The sequence below is a fragment of the Mus pahari genome, chromosome 18 (genome assembly GCF_900095145.1).
Source record: "Mus pahari chromosome 18, PAHARI_EIJ_v1.1, whole genome shotgun sequence".
NCBI lineage: Eukaryota > Metazoa > Chordata > Mammalia > Rodentia > Muridae > Mus > Mus pahari.
Genome location: NC_034607.1, coordinates 16040216 through 16053082, shown reverse-complemented (window position 1 = coordinate 16053082; position 12867 = coordinate 16040216). Strand labels below are relative to the sequence as shown.

At 49.8% G+C, this 12867-nt stretch overlaps 1 protein-coding gene across 1 annotated transcript; it reads left to right on the top strand.

The window, feature by feature from the left end:
* Positions 1–1594: 1594 nt before the first annotated feature.
* Positions 1595–4685, top strand: Tspo2 (translocator protein 2). The gene is made up of 5 exons (XM_021218565.1): positions 1595–1637; positions 2055–2246; positions 3021–3208; positions 3950–4091; positions 4310–4685. The coding sequence occupies exons 3-5, from the start codon at positions 3039–3041 to the stop codon at positions 4484–4486; spliced, it is 489 nt and encodes a 162-aa protein (XP_021074224.1). The 5' UTR covers positions 1595–1637; positions 2055–2246; positions 3021–3038; the 3' UTR covers positions 4487–4685.
* The last annotated feature ends 8182 nt before the right edge of the window (positions 4686–12867 follow it).

Sequence of the window (12867 nt, the reverse complement as noted above, 5' to 3'; positions counted from 1 at the left end):
AAGAAAGAAAGTAAGTTTGGGCTGGAAAGATAGCTTAGTCAGAAAAGCGTTTGTGTTGTAAGCCCAAGGACCTGAACTCAGTGACCAGAATCCACCTAAAACTATCTTTCCAATCCTAGAGCTGGGGAGATAGAGATAGGCAGAACCCTGGGCACACCAACCAGCCAGCCGAGCCTACTTGATCAGCTCCAGGCCAGAGAGAGAACCTGCCGCAAATAAATAAATAAATAAATAAATACTCCTACTGAGAGAACTGAGGCTCATCCTTGTCCTCTGGCCTCCACGTCCACATGACATATCCCTCATCCACATCCACACGTGTGCACCCACACCATATGCATATGCGTGTGCGTGTGTGTGTGTGTGCGCGCGCGTGTGCGCGCGCGCACACACACACACACACACACACACCACACACAAAGAGAATATAAAAGCAGCTCTGTTCCTTTTCCCTTTTTAGTTAATTATTCTCTGGCCTCTTGTCCCTCTCTGCAGCTCCTTCTCTGCTTGTGTCCTTGGGTATAGATGAAAGGGAGAGCAGATATGCGCCAGAGAGCCTCCTTGGATGTCACTGGGAATCCATAGAGAGCAGGCAGCCTGGTAAAGGGGACCGGGAGCCTAAAGGACAAGCAAGGAAGGGTGCCCAGAATTCTGACAGGGCACAAACAAGGGAGGTGTCTGTCTTTGTTATACAAAGCTGTCTGAGTCACACAGAAAACTGGACTCTGCCAGCAGACAGGGTCACTCTCCCCTGACGCCCTTCACAGTGGCTGGGGGGTAGACCATTGCCAGGAAGCACTAGACCACTCCTGCCCAGGCTCCCTACCCATCTCCACTGCCTGCCACCTTCATCTCTGAGGCAAAACGTGCTTGGGATCTGGGAGTGCTCTACCAGCCTCCAGTCCCCAGCCAGGCAGAGGCAGGCCAACCAGGAGGCTGGAATCAGGGACTGTTGTTCTCAGGGATCATGAACTCATCTCCAAAGCTGGTGCTTGCCTCACGTGGAGACAATCTGGTTCCAGAAAGTCTCTAAGGAGACCTGAGGGCCCTTACCATCCCCAGGGATGCAGAACTGGGTCACAGGCACAGAGAGCATGGGTACCAGTTGGATTGTGGCTCCAGGCTGGGCTCTTTACAGAAGGTCCAGATCTCATCATCAAGGGGGCTCTCACCAAAGATCTATGCATCAAGAAGGAACTGAAGTGAGGGGAAAGAGGAAGAGGAAGAGGAAGAAGAAGAGGAAGAGGAAGAGGAAGAGGAAGAGGAAGAGGAAGAGGAAGAAGAGGAAGAGGAGAAGTTCCATGGTGGAATGTTTGACAATATAGACATAAACCCTGGGCTCATTTAATTCCTAGTATCTCGTGCTCGTGAGCACACACACATGCACACATGTACCCAGGCATGCACACACACACACACACACACACACACAAGTTCTAACAGACCAGGGAGGAGCTTGTAGACAGGAGCTCTCCTGCAAACAGCAACAGAGACTCCCCCACAAATGTCCCCTCCCCTCCCTTTTCATCAGAGAAAGGCAGGTCGGTCTGGAGCCTGGCTCCACCCCTTTCCAGTCCCTGGCCATCTTCTGCCTTATTCACATCCTCAATCATCAGGCTGGGAGGTGTGTGCCTGAGGTAAGACAGGAGGCCTGGGGACAGGAGGGGTGATGGATAGATAGCAGGAGGAAAGAGAGCGGGTACGGTCAATGAGGGAGACTCCAGCACTGGATTAAACACCCAGAGATGGGGAGATGGGAGGCAGCTGAGTAGGTAGACGGTGAGAAGCAGCTCAGCCCGTGGCCGGTCAGTCACTCTAGAACACCAACACAATCGGATTGTTATTTCTGTCAAGTTGCATTGATCTTAAGACAGAGGCTGAAATACTGAAATACCGTAAGCAGCTGAGAAGGTTGATACTGACTGGGTTCTTAGTGGGAGGAGAGTCTAAACATTGGCCTAGTGCAAATGGCTCATGAAGAAAGCAACATGTAAATGAGACGCAAATGCAACGACTCTTTTTTTTTTTTTTTTTCTTTTCTTTTTAAATCAAAGAGCAGAGGCCATTGTGTCCTTGAGAGTCAGGCCACCAGAAACCTGGACGCCTGTGCCTTCAGACCAGACCTGTGGGAATGGGGAGATGCGGAGCACATCCCTGAGGCCCCAGGAGCAGCTGAGAGAGGAGGCTTCAGAGAAAGGGATCCACGGAGACCGTTGGCCACGCCTGAATTGGGCAGACCAACCTGGGTGGGCCTCTGGCTTGTGCCAGTCTGCTCTAAAGAGATAAGATTGGGGGTGATGAGCAGGGCTGTTGGGACTATGCCTGACCCAGCAATCCCTGGCTCCTACATTCAGAACATGGCTGCCATGTGATTTCCTGGGGAGATGCAGACAAACATCTATTCACCTCAGAAAGGGCACTGATGGGAAACCAAAGAAATGGTCCCAACTAAGTCCAGCCTGGTGAACCAACAAATAAGCCTCATAAGCCTCCCTCTTCCCTCCTCCCTCTCCCCTCCTGCCTCCTCCCTCTCCCCTCCTGCCTCCTCCCTCTTCCCTCCTCCCTCTCCTCTCCTCCCTCTTCCCTCCTCCCTCTTCCCTCCTCCTCCCTCCCTCTTCCTTCCTCCCTCTTCCTTCCTCCCTCTTCCCTCCTCCCTCTTCCCTCCTCCTTCCTCCCTCCTCCCTCCTCTCTCATCCTTCCAGGAAAAGAATGTTTCAATTCAGAGGAAACTCCTACACAACAGTGGTACTTCCAGGATAGTCACTGTCAGCTTCCGTGAGGCGCAGTCCTTGAGACACCAAAGGCTTGTTATTCTCCTGGAGGCCAGCTGATGCCTTTGGAGGGAGATGAAGACCAAACCCGGTCCTGACTTCTAAGGGGTCAGGACTAGAACTGGGCTCAAGGCAGGGGGTTCTCCGTGACTAGACTTCCAGTGAGGAGCTCTGGCTAGGTGACTGTAAGGTTTGGAGGCCCAAGAGGACAGAGGGAGGCTTATCCCAGCATGCTCTCTGCCTCCCCAGATCTTGCCTCTCCGGAGAATGCAGCTTCAGGGACCTGTCTTTGTAGGTGTGCCCCTCCTGGGGCCCATCCTGATTTGTATGCTCCGTCATCAGCCATCCAGTCGGTGTGAGGACGAGAGGAAGTTGCCCTGGTGCCCACCTCACAAGGTCATATTGCTTGTGTGGGTGACCATCTACTCTGTCATGGGGTGAGTGTGTGGCCTGGCAGGGGTGGGAGCAGATCCCCCTGTGTGTGAGCCTGTGCTGTCCTCTGGCTTCTCTTCAAGTAGGGGGTCCCCACAAGCAAATATGTCCTGTATACCTAAGATTCCAACAACCCCTCTCCAAGCCTCCCTTTCTCTCCAGGACACCCAACTCCTCCCACCCACTTCTTCCCACAAGCTCTCCTGACTTATTTTGCTTCATGTGCGCGGGTGTGTCTGTGTGACTGTGTCTGTCTCTCTGTGTGCTATGTGTGAGTGCCTACGGAGGTCAGAAGAAGGCATTGAAGGCATTGGCTCTCGTTGACCTGCAGATACAGAGGCTTATAAACCACCTGTCTGGGGGTGCTGGGAACCAAACTTATGTCCTCTGGAAGAACAGGAAGAAGTCTTTTTTTTTTTTAAGACTTGTTTATTTATTGTGTGTATATGAGTACACTATCGCTGGCTTCAGCTGCACCAGAAGAGGGCATTGGATCTCATCACAGATGGTTGCGAACCACCATGTGGTTACAGGCAGTTGAACTTAGGACCTCTGGAAGAGCAGCCAGTGCCCTTAACCACTGAGCCATGGAGGCCCAGCAGGAACTATTCTAACCTGCTGAACCATCTCTCTAGCTTCTCCTTTAACCCTCAAATGGTGCTCACACCCACTTGCACACGTGTCAGAGGCCGCGTACTCCGTTATGCCGGAGGACCTTAATTCTACAGAACACGCTCTCTCTACAGCTATGCCTCCTACCTGGTGTGGAAGGACCTCGGAGGGGGCTTCCGGTGGCCCCTAGCACTGCCCCTTGGCCTCTACTCTTTCCAGCTGGCCCTCAGTTGGACTTTCTTGGTGCTCTTCTTGGCAGCCGACAGCCCTGGGCTGGTAAGGCACATGGCGCTCCAGGCTGGGAGGAGAATGTGAAACCGTAGGGCCCCTCGCCCTAGCGTTGATATCAGGGACCACGAGGTGATACATTCAAAGTTCCAACAGGATGCAGCGTGCCCCAGGGATGGGATGTCTTGACTCAGAGGACTGTAGAAAGGCAGAGGTTCCCAGCTCTTGAGAAAACATAACTACATCCTTCCAACACTTCTGCCCAGGCCCTCCTGGACCTCTTACTGCTCTATGGACTGGTAGCAAGCCTGGTGTTTATCTGGCAGCCAATCAACAAGCTGGCTGCTCTGCTCCTGCTGCCCTACCTGGCCTGGCTTACTGTGACCACCGCCATCACCTACCGCCTGTGGAGGGACAGCTTGTGTCCAGCGTACCAGCCTTAGCCATCCCAGGAGAACAGACTGAGGCACTGGGATGCCGAAGGAAGGGAGGACGGCAAGAGGCTGGAGTTGCTGGGGAGCTAGGGACACTTGACGTGGCCGCTCTCTTGGATCTTCCCGTTGCCCTTTCTCCTCAGACTTCAGAGACATAGAAAAGAAGGGGTGCTTTCTGCCGTATAATAAAACCCTGCTGTTGATCTTGAGGGCCTGGTGGAAGGTGGATGTAGATGCATGGCTTGCAGGGCTGCCGAGGGGAAGCTTCCCCAGCAGGAGTGATGAGCGGATGTGGGAGCACATGCTGGGGAGGGTGAGCACTGCCTCTCTTCTCACAAGCCTCCCCAGCCCACTATAGTGTCAGGGACCAGGTTGAGAAAACCCAGGCATCTTACACCCAGGGCATCCCACAGCCCAGGTGTTTTCACAGTATGCAGCTAAGAGCCACACAGTTCTTTGTCAAGAGCCCTTCCCTCCCTCTCTCTGCAAGGCCACTCCTGGGAACCAGCAAGACCTAAACAGACATCAAGGACTGAGGGTGTCTTCTCACATTCCAGAGCTGTCACCTTGAACTGTCAGGAGGATCCGGACCCGAGATAGGCTCTTAGATAAGCCGCCCTATGTCCCAGGGCAGTGGCGCCAAGGACCCTAGATGAATCACTAAATGTATTAGACTTGCAAATAACTCTTCCCAATTATTTCTCTCACTGTATACCTTTGATCACCCCTCTCCAAATTGTATATAACCTGAGCATCTCCCCTTAGTAAAAGAGACTATGACACACATGCATGGTCTACCTCTCTTTCTTTATTCCCATTTCTCTCTAGGTTTGTGATCCCCTTCAAGGACCATGGAATAAAGTGTCCCGCGGGCCGGGGCACTACAGGGCTTAGCACTTAGTACTCCCTCAGGAACAGACCTGGGCCAGCAAGATGGCTCCCACTCCGCAGGTAAAGCACTTGCCAGCAAAACAGATAGAAACCTGATTTCTCTCCCTGGGATCCGCAAGGTTGAAAGGAGGAAAAATGACTTGCAAAAGTTGCCCTTGAACCTCCACATGAGCACTATGACACATGGAGATACACACAACACAATCTGTGCACATGTGTGCACATGGTATGTGTGCATGCCTGCCTGCATGCATGCGTGTTGGTGCGCTCCTGTAACCCCAGCAGCATTCGGGAAATGGAAGCAGGAGGATCAGGAGTTCAAGGTCATCCTTGACTATACAGCAAATTAAAGAAACAAACAAAAATTTCTTGAAATAGTGTATAAAAGCAAAACAAGATGACTCAGCAGTTCCTGTGAAAGCTGAGCGGACCCCAAGCCCCACAGGGGAGGAGAGAACCAACTGGTGCAGATAGAGCCTCTGGGGGAAGGGCAGCCCAGCCCTGGGGCAGCCAAGTTCAGGGTTGGGAGCAGGGTCTGCCTGATCTGAGGCCAGGTCTGCTTTGATATGCTAAATAGGCACCTGGGCTGCTTGTCCTGAGTTTGGAACTTAACATCATATAGTACGCATTTACACAATCTGTAGACAGATAATGTAGCTCTACCACCTATTGCAAGTGTCATGCCAGGCCCTACGAGATGAGTGCGGATAAGCTAACAGCTGGTTTATTTTATTTTATTTTCATAGACTTTCTTCTTCAATTCTTTATATCTACCCATCACCATTATGAGGAAAGATCTGAAAGGAAGAGGTGAGCTCAGGGTGTTGGGAGGAGAAGCAAGCTGGAGCTTCTTGATCAGCCTTTGTTCTTGCTTCTTCCTTTCTAGATGGTCTCAGTGGCGCTTCCATTTTGTCTCCTCCCTCCTCTTAGTTTTTCCTACCTCTGCTTCAAAGCCCTCGTGGCCAGAGGCAGTAGGCAGGACTGTGTCCTTGACCCCTGTACCTGGCAAGCTTAAAGGTTCAGACATCCTGCAACAAGGGGTCTCCGAGACCTGAGTGAGGCATGATGGGTAGTGAGGTGGGATCATAAGGGAGTTGTTTATGGCACCCTGCCCCCCCCATTGTGTGTGTGTGTGTGTGTGTGTGTGTGTGTGTGTATGTGGTACATGTATGGTTGTTGCATATGTGGGGACAGTGTGAGTGTGTGTGCTCGAGCACGTGCACACACGCAAGCACACACACATGCATGTACGTGTGTGTGAGTACAGGTGGAGCATCTGAGTGTACTCATGTTTTCATGCCTCTGGAGGCCTGCTGAGTAGATATGCCCTCAATCACTCACCCACCTTTTTCATGGAAGCAGTGCCTCTCAATCAAACCCCAGCTTGTCCTGAGGATCCCGGCTCTGCCTTCTAAGGCTAGAGTCACAGGTGGGCTCCTTAGCCTACCTGGCATTTGTATGGGTTTCTGGAAGTCCTCACCGTCATGCAGCCTAGCCTTGAACTCATGGGCCTGCTGCTTCCACCTCCATAACGCTGGGATTACATGCATCAACCACCACACCCAGCACAAGACAGCATCTAATACTAGGCAGACACTCTGGAGAGGAGGCCTGGGCGTTAACGCTCGTGGGATACCCATTCCGGGACCTCCCCTGGTATGGCCAGGCCTGAACACTATAGGTGTGTGAGCACCAGGACACTTCATGTCCCTGGGGCCCCAAGTAGAAGCCTGGCTTTGTAACTTTGGGGTGGGCTCCTGATGTCCTCATGTTAACTGGGTTCTTCATCATTCCCACCCACTGACATTCAAGGGCTCTGGGCTTGGGTCGCTTCTCAGAGCCTAACTCCTGCAGTCAGTGGTTCTGTGAACTCAATGTGGAATCTGAAGCAAAGTGGGGTCTGTCAGGAAAGAAGCAAAGGTCTGCCCAAGGAAAGGCCCTGGGTAGCTGCAGTGTTTGAGAAGGTAACACACAGCCGGGTGTGGTGGCGCACGCCTTTAATCCCAGCACTCAGGAGGCAGAGGCAGGTGAATTTCTGAGTTCGAGGCCAGCCTGGTCTACAAAGTGAGTTCCAGGACAGCTAGGGCTACACAGAGAAACCCTGTCTCGAAAAACAAAAAAAACAAAAAACAAAAAAACAAAAAACAAAAACAAACATGGAAATTGAAATTTAAAAAAAAAAAAAAAGGGAACTCACTGGCCCTTTCCAGAGCTTACCCACCAGAGCTGTGGTCTCTCTTCCTCCATGAAGGGAAGCTCAGGCCTGCAGGGCAGGTCACCTGTGCCCCATCAAAGTAAACGTGAGGTCCATCCGCCTTAGTCTCTGCAGTGCTGGGAACCACAGGGAGCAGTGCAGATATTCAAATACCTTTGATAGATTGAATGAACCAGTAAATGAACACATTGTCACACTTCGAGACAAATGCCGCTGCTTCTCAACCCCACCCTTGCTTTTGGATGGAGTGGGAAAGGGATTGCATAGTTCTAGAAACTTTTGATTCTGCAACCAGATGGTGAACCACTGTCCTGTGTAGAGCCTTGCTCCCCACAGTGTGGCCAGTGACCTGGCACCTGATGGGCATGGACTCTAGCCCATCCTCTGGCCCTGAGAGTCAGATAGCCCTGGAGGTTGAGGGCAGTTGACTGCAGAGGCTGGTCGTCTAGCCCTGGAGGCAGACTCACATGGTTTACCTGTGAAAAGTACCCCAAACTCATACACAGAGGGTGCTGATACAAAAACACAGCTCTTGGGGCTAAGGAGAAGACTCACTGGGTGAACTGTTTGCCCTGCAAACATGGAGAGCTGGACCCAGGTCCGGGCATACACAGGAAAGCCACGTATGGCAGCACTCTGTAACCCCAGTGCTAGGATGTAGAGACAGGGGCATGGCTAAGCCTTGCTAGTCAGCCACCCTAGCAGAAGACTCAGTAAAAACCCCAAGCTAAAAATAACAACAACAGCCGGGCATGGTGGCACACGCCTTTAATCCCAGCACTTGGGAGGCAGAGGCAGGAGGATTTCTGAGTTCGAGGCCAGCCTGGTCTACAGAGTGAGTTCCAGGACAGCCAGGGCTATACAGAGAAACCCTGTCTCGAAAAAAAAAAAAAAAAAAAAAAAAAAAAAAATAACAACAACAACAACAATGTAGAAGCTAGGTATGGTGGCTCATGCCTCTGGTTCCAGCACTCTGAATACATCCCAGCATTCAGGAGGCAGAGGCAGGCGGATCTATGTGAGTTCAAGGTCAGCCTGATCTACATAGTGAGATCTAGGACAGCCAGAGTTGCATAGAGAGACCCTGTGTCCAAGATGATGATGGTGGTGGTGGTGGTGGTGGTGATGACAGTGATGAGGGTGATGAGGGTGATGACAGTGATGATGGACTGGAGAATTGGTTCAGCAGTTAAGAGTGTTTGTTGCTCTTGCAGAGGGTGTAGATTCAGTTCCCAGTACCCATATGGCATCTCACAACCATCTGTGCTGTCCTTTCCGTTGGAATACGCAGAATCCAGCCTTGCCATTCATGAACTTGGCCAGCATGTCGACTTCGCAGCAGCTGGGCTTTACAGTTCTCATCTGTAAAATGGGAACCTCGCAGCTTTGTGGAGAAAGAGTGGACGGGAATGACGGGAGAAAGGGTGTCTGGCACAGAGGAAAGGCTCAACCCGTGTTAGCCATTCTAGCACCGAGCCAGGGAAGCCACCATTTAATAAGTAGCCAGTCTTGAGAGAGAGCCAGGCCGTTCCAAGTTGCAGGTAGTGCTCCCAAACCTAACAGTCAGGAGTCACCCCTCAGATCAGTGAGCTAGCCCGACTGTGGCTCAGGGCCAAAATGACTGGCTGTTGACCTTGTACATTTCTGTGGCTTTGTCTGTTACATCAACGAAACTGTTAAAACCTGGGCTAGGGCAAGCTCAGTTGTGGGGATTTGCCTAAAATTAATGGGGCCAAGAAACAATTCACAACTTCTCTGTGCTTATCACTCTGTTTATACATGTGACTTATTAAAGATTTATTTGTTTGAATTTGTGTGTGTGTGTGTGTGTGTGTGTGTGTGTTCATGTGCACCACATGGATGCAGGCATCCGTGGAAGCCAAAGAGCATCCAATCCCCTGGAACTGGAGTCACAAGCAGTTGGGAGCCATCTGGTGTAGGTGCGGAGAACTGAACTTGAATCCTCTGCCACAGCAGTGTGCACTCTTATTGACCCGAGCCATCTGTCCAGCCCCACAGCTAACTTTTTTTTAAAATTGATTTAATTTTAATTTATGTTTATAGGGTGTGGCGGGTGTCCGAGCCTTTGGGACTGGAGTTGCAGACAGTTGTGAGATGCCATGTGGGTACTAGGATTGAACCCGCCAGGTTCTCTGGAAGAGCAGCCAGTGCTCTTGGCCACTGAGCCATCTCTCCAGCCCCATAACTTTTAAAAGCAGTTTTAAATTGGGCCAATGAGATGGCTCAGGTAAAGAGAGTAGCTGCCAAGCTTAATGACCCGAGTTTGATCCGCAGGCCCACACAGGAAATGGGAACTGACTCCCAGAAGTTGCCCTCCATATGCACACTGTGACACCATGCCCCTCCCTCACACACAAATAACATGGAATAACAATGTAAAAATTAATAGTTTTAAATTTATAAATTTTAGCAATGCCTGAGAAGAACAATACATTGCTTGTTTGTTTTATGGTTTTTTGGGACAGCGTTTCTCTGTGTAGCCTTTGTTGTCCTGGAACTGGCCCTGTTGGCCAGGTTGACCTAGAGCTGCCTCTGCCTCCTGAGAGCTAGGGTTAAAAGCTTTCACCACCACTGCCCAGCTCATTGGTTCCTTTTTAAAAAAAAAGTTACATGCTTTTATGTACATGAGATGCCTGTGGAAATCAGAATGTAACTTGTGGGAGTGGCTTCTCTCCTTTCACCATGTGGTTTTTGGATCTACAAATCAGGTCAATAGATTGGATGGTAAGCAACTTTGCCCACTGAGCCATCTGTCCAGAGTAAACCAATGGCTCTTATCCAAGCTCCGTTCTCATAGCAAGAACTTGCCATCATCGTCGTGGTCGTTGTCGTCGCCGTCGTCATCGTTGCCGTCGTCATCGTTGTCGTCGTCATCGTTGTCGTCGTCGTCGTCATCGTCGTTGTCGTGGTCGCCATCCTCATCATCACACAGACATTACAATATTTGCTGATAGATATTAAGCTGGCCCTCCAAGAGGAGGCAGCACACCTATGATCTAACTTCCCTCAAGACAAGCAGAAGACACAAACCTGGAGTCTCTATGTGTAACTTTAATTTTTTCAAACTTTATTTTTTTTTAATGATGGTTCTTAAAATGCCTTAGCCTCCCTTGTAACCCACCACCCACCAGAGGTAGTGGAAAAGAAAGGATACAGGGGAAGTGGACCTGTTTAGAAAGGTTCTTTGGAGCAACTCGCGTCTGTGTTGTCTGGAAATCAGCAGCTCAGCTCACAGGCTAGCAGGCAGCAGCACTTCAATCCACTCACAAATACCTCACGGATACACCAGCAGTCCAGTTCGGCAGAGTCGGGTTAGCAACAGTGGTGACCCGACCTAGCAGAGCCAGCCAGGCCTCAGCCTCAGCCTCAGCCTCAGCCTGAGACAGTGGGAGGGACCAACAGAGCCACCAGGAGAAGTTCTCAGCTGTGCCTCTCTCAGGGAATGAAGATCAGCAAAGACCCACAAGCACAGCTGTACCAACAAGCCAAGCTCTGTCTCCATCACTCTGTGGAGTCCTATTTATATCCTCCAAGCATCTCGTGTCCTCCACGTGCCTTGTCTCAGCACGGATTTTGCCTCAGCACGTGCATACAATCAGCCAGAGTCCGGAGAAGTGGCAAGAAACTACAGCACACCATCAGAAGTTTTTTGGTGCATTGCTCTCTCTCTATGGCATCCCGACAAATGCAGCTCAACTATGCAGTGTAAGGCAGACCAATACATGCGTGTCCTTAGCAAAGAACCCTTCATCATGTGTCCTTTCATTTGTTTGCTTTAGCAGAGCATCCTCTCTCCTCTGTCTGCTTCAGCACAACCTTCCTTCACGAGTCCGCCTTAGCCTTTCACACCTGTGTCCACTTTAATGAAATGTTCCTTCACGTGTTTGTCCCAGCAAAACACATCCAACACGACTGATTTTCCAAAGCACCTTTAAGTTTCCACTTCATATATGCCTCTGGTTTCAGACGCCTAGCCCACTATGGAAGCTCATTTTGGGCTTACTACCTTTTGAGGACTCTGTTACTGGAGTTTCCACGAAACAAACAAACAAAGTACCCTGGATCTGGGTCCTGATGCCTTTTCTAATCTACAGAAAAACAATAGAAACCATACAAACCAGGCCTGGAGTGACTGCTCAGCAGCTAAGAGCGCTTGCTGCTCTCACAGAGGACTAGAGTTAAGTTCTCAGCACCCATGTGGGATGGCTCACAAACACCTGTAATTCCAGGCTATCTGATGCCCTCTTCTGACTCCCACATGCATGAGGTACACATACTCATACACATATACATACATACATAATTACTTACATACATACATACATACATACACATACACACACATATATACACACACATACATACTCACACATATATATACACATATATACATACACACATACATACATATTCACATATATATACACATACACACTCACACATATATACACACATACATACTCATATATATATATATATATATATATATATATATATATACATACATATACACACATACATACCACAAAAATATACACACATACATACATACATACATACACACATACATACATACACACATATATAGACTCACATACACACATACATACATATGCACATGCATATACCATACATACATACACACATATACACATATATATATATACATACACACACATACTCACATATACACATACATACATATGTAAATATGAAAATCTTTAAGAATATATAAAATGAAAAACAGATGATATATAGATGGGGCCCTTCTCAGTCTGCCTCTGCCTTCTCTGCTGCTATGTTACAAGTGACAGAAAGTGTTTTCAGTTAGCTTTCTCATTGCTGTGACCAAAATATCCCCGAGAACGTGAAGAGAGGCGTACTTTACCATCTTCAGAGGCTCCTCCCCGTCAGCAGTTGTTCCACAGCCCTGGGCAGAGCATCAAAGGGTGGGAGCATGTGACAGCAGGGTGTTTTTCCTTCATGGTGTACGTGGGCTTGAAGCAGAAGGAGAAGGCACCAAGAACAAGGTCCACCCTTCCCAGGCACACCTCCAGTCACCTAGTTTCTTCAGCTAGGCCCAGCTTCCTAAAGCTTCCAGAACCTCCCAAGGAGCACCAACTGCTGGAGACCGTGGGTTCAACAGGGAGACTGTGGGGTAACATTCTATACTCAAACCATGACAAGGTGGTAAGACAAAAGCCAGGAAATGCATGCATGCCTCTCTCTCTCTCTCTCTCTCTCTCTCTCTCTCTCTCTCTCT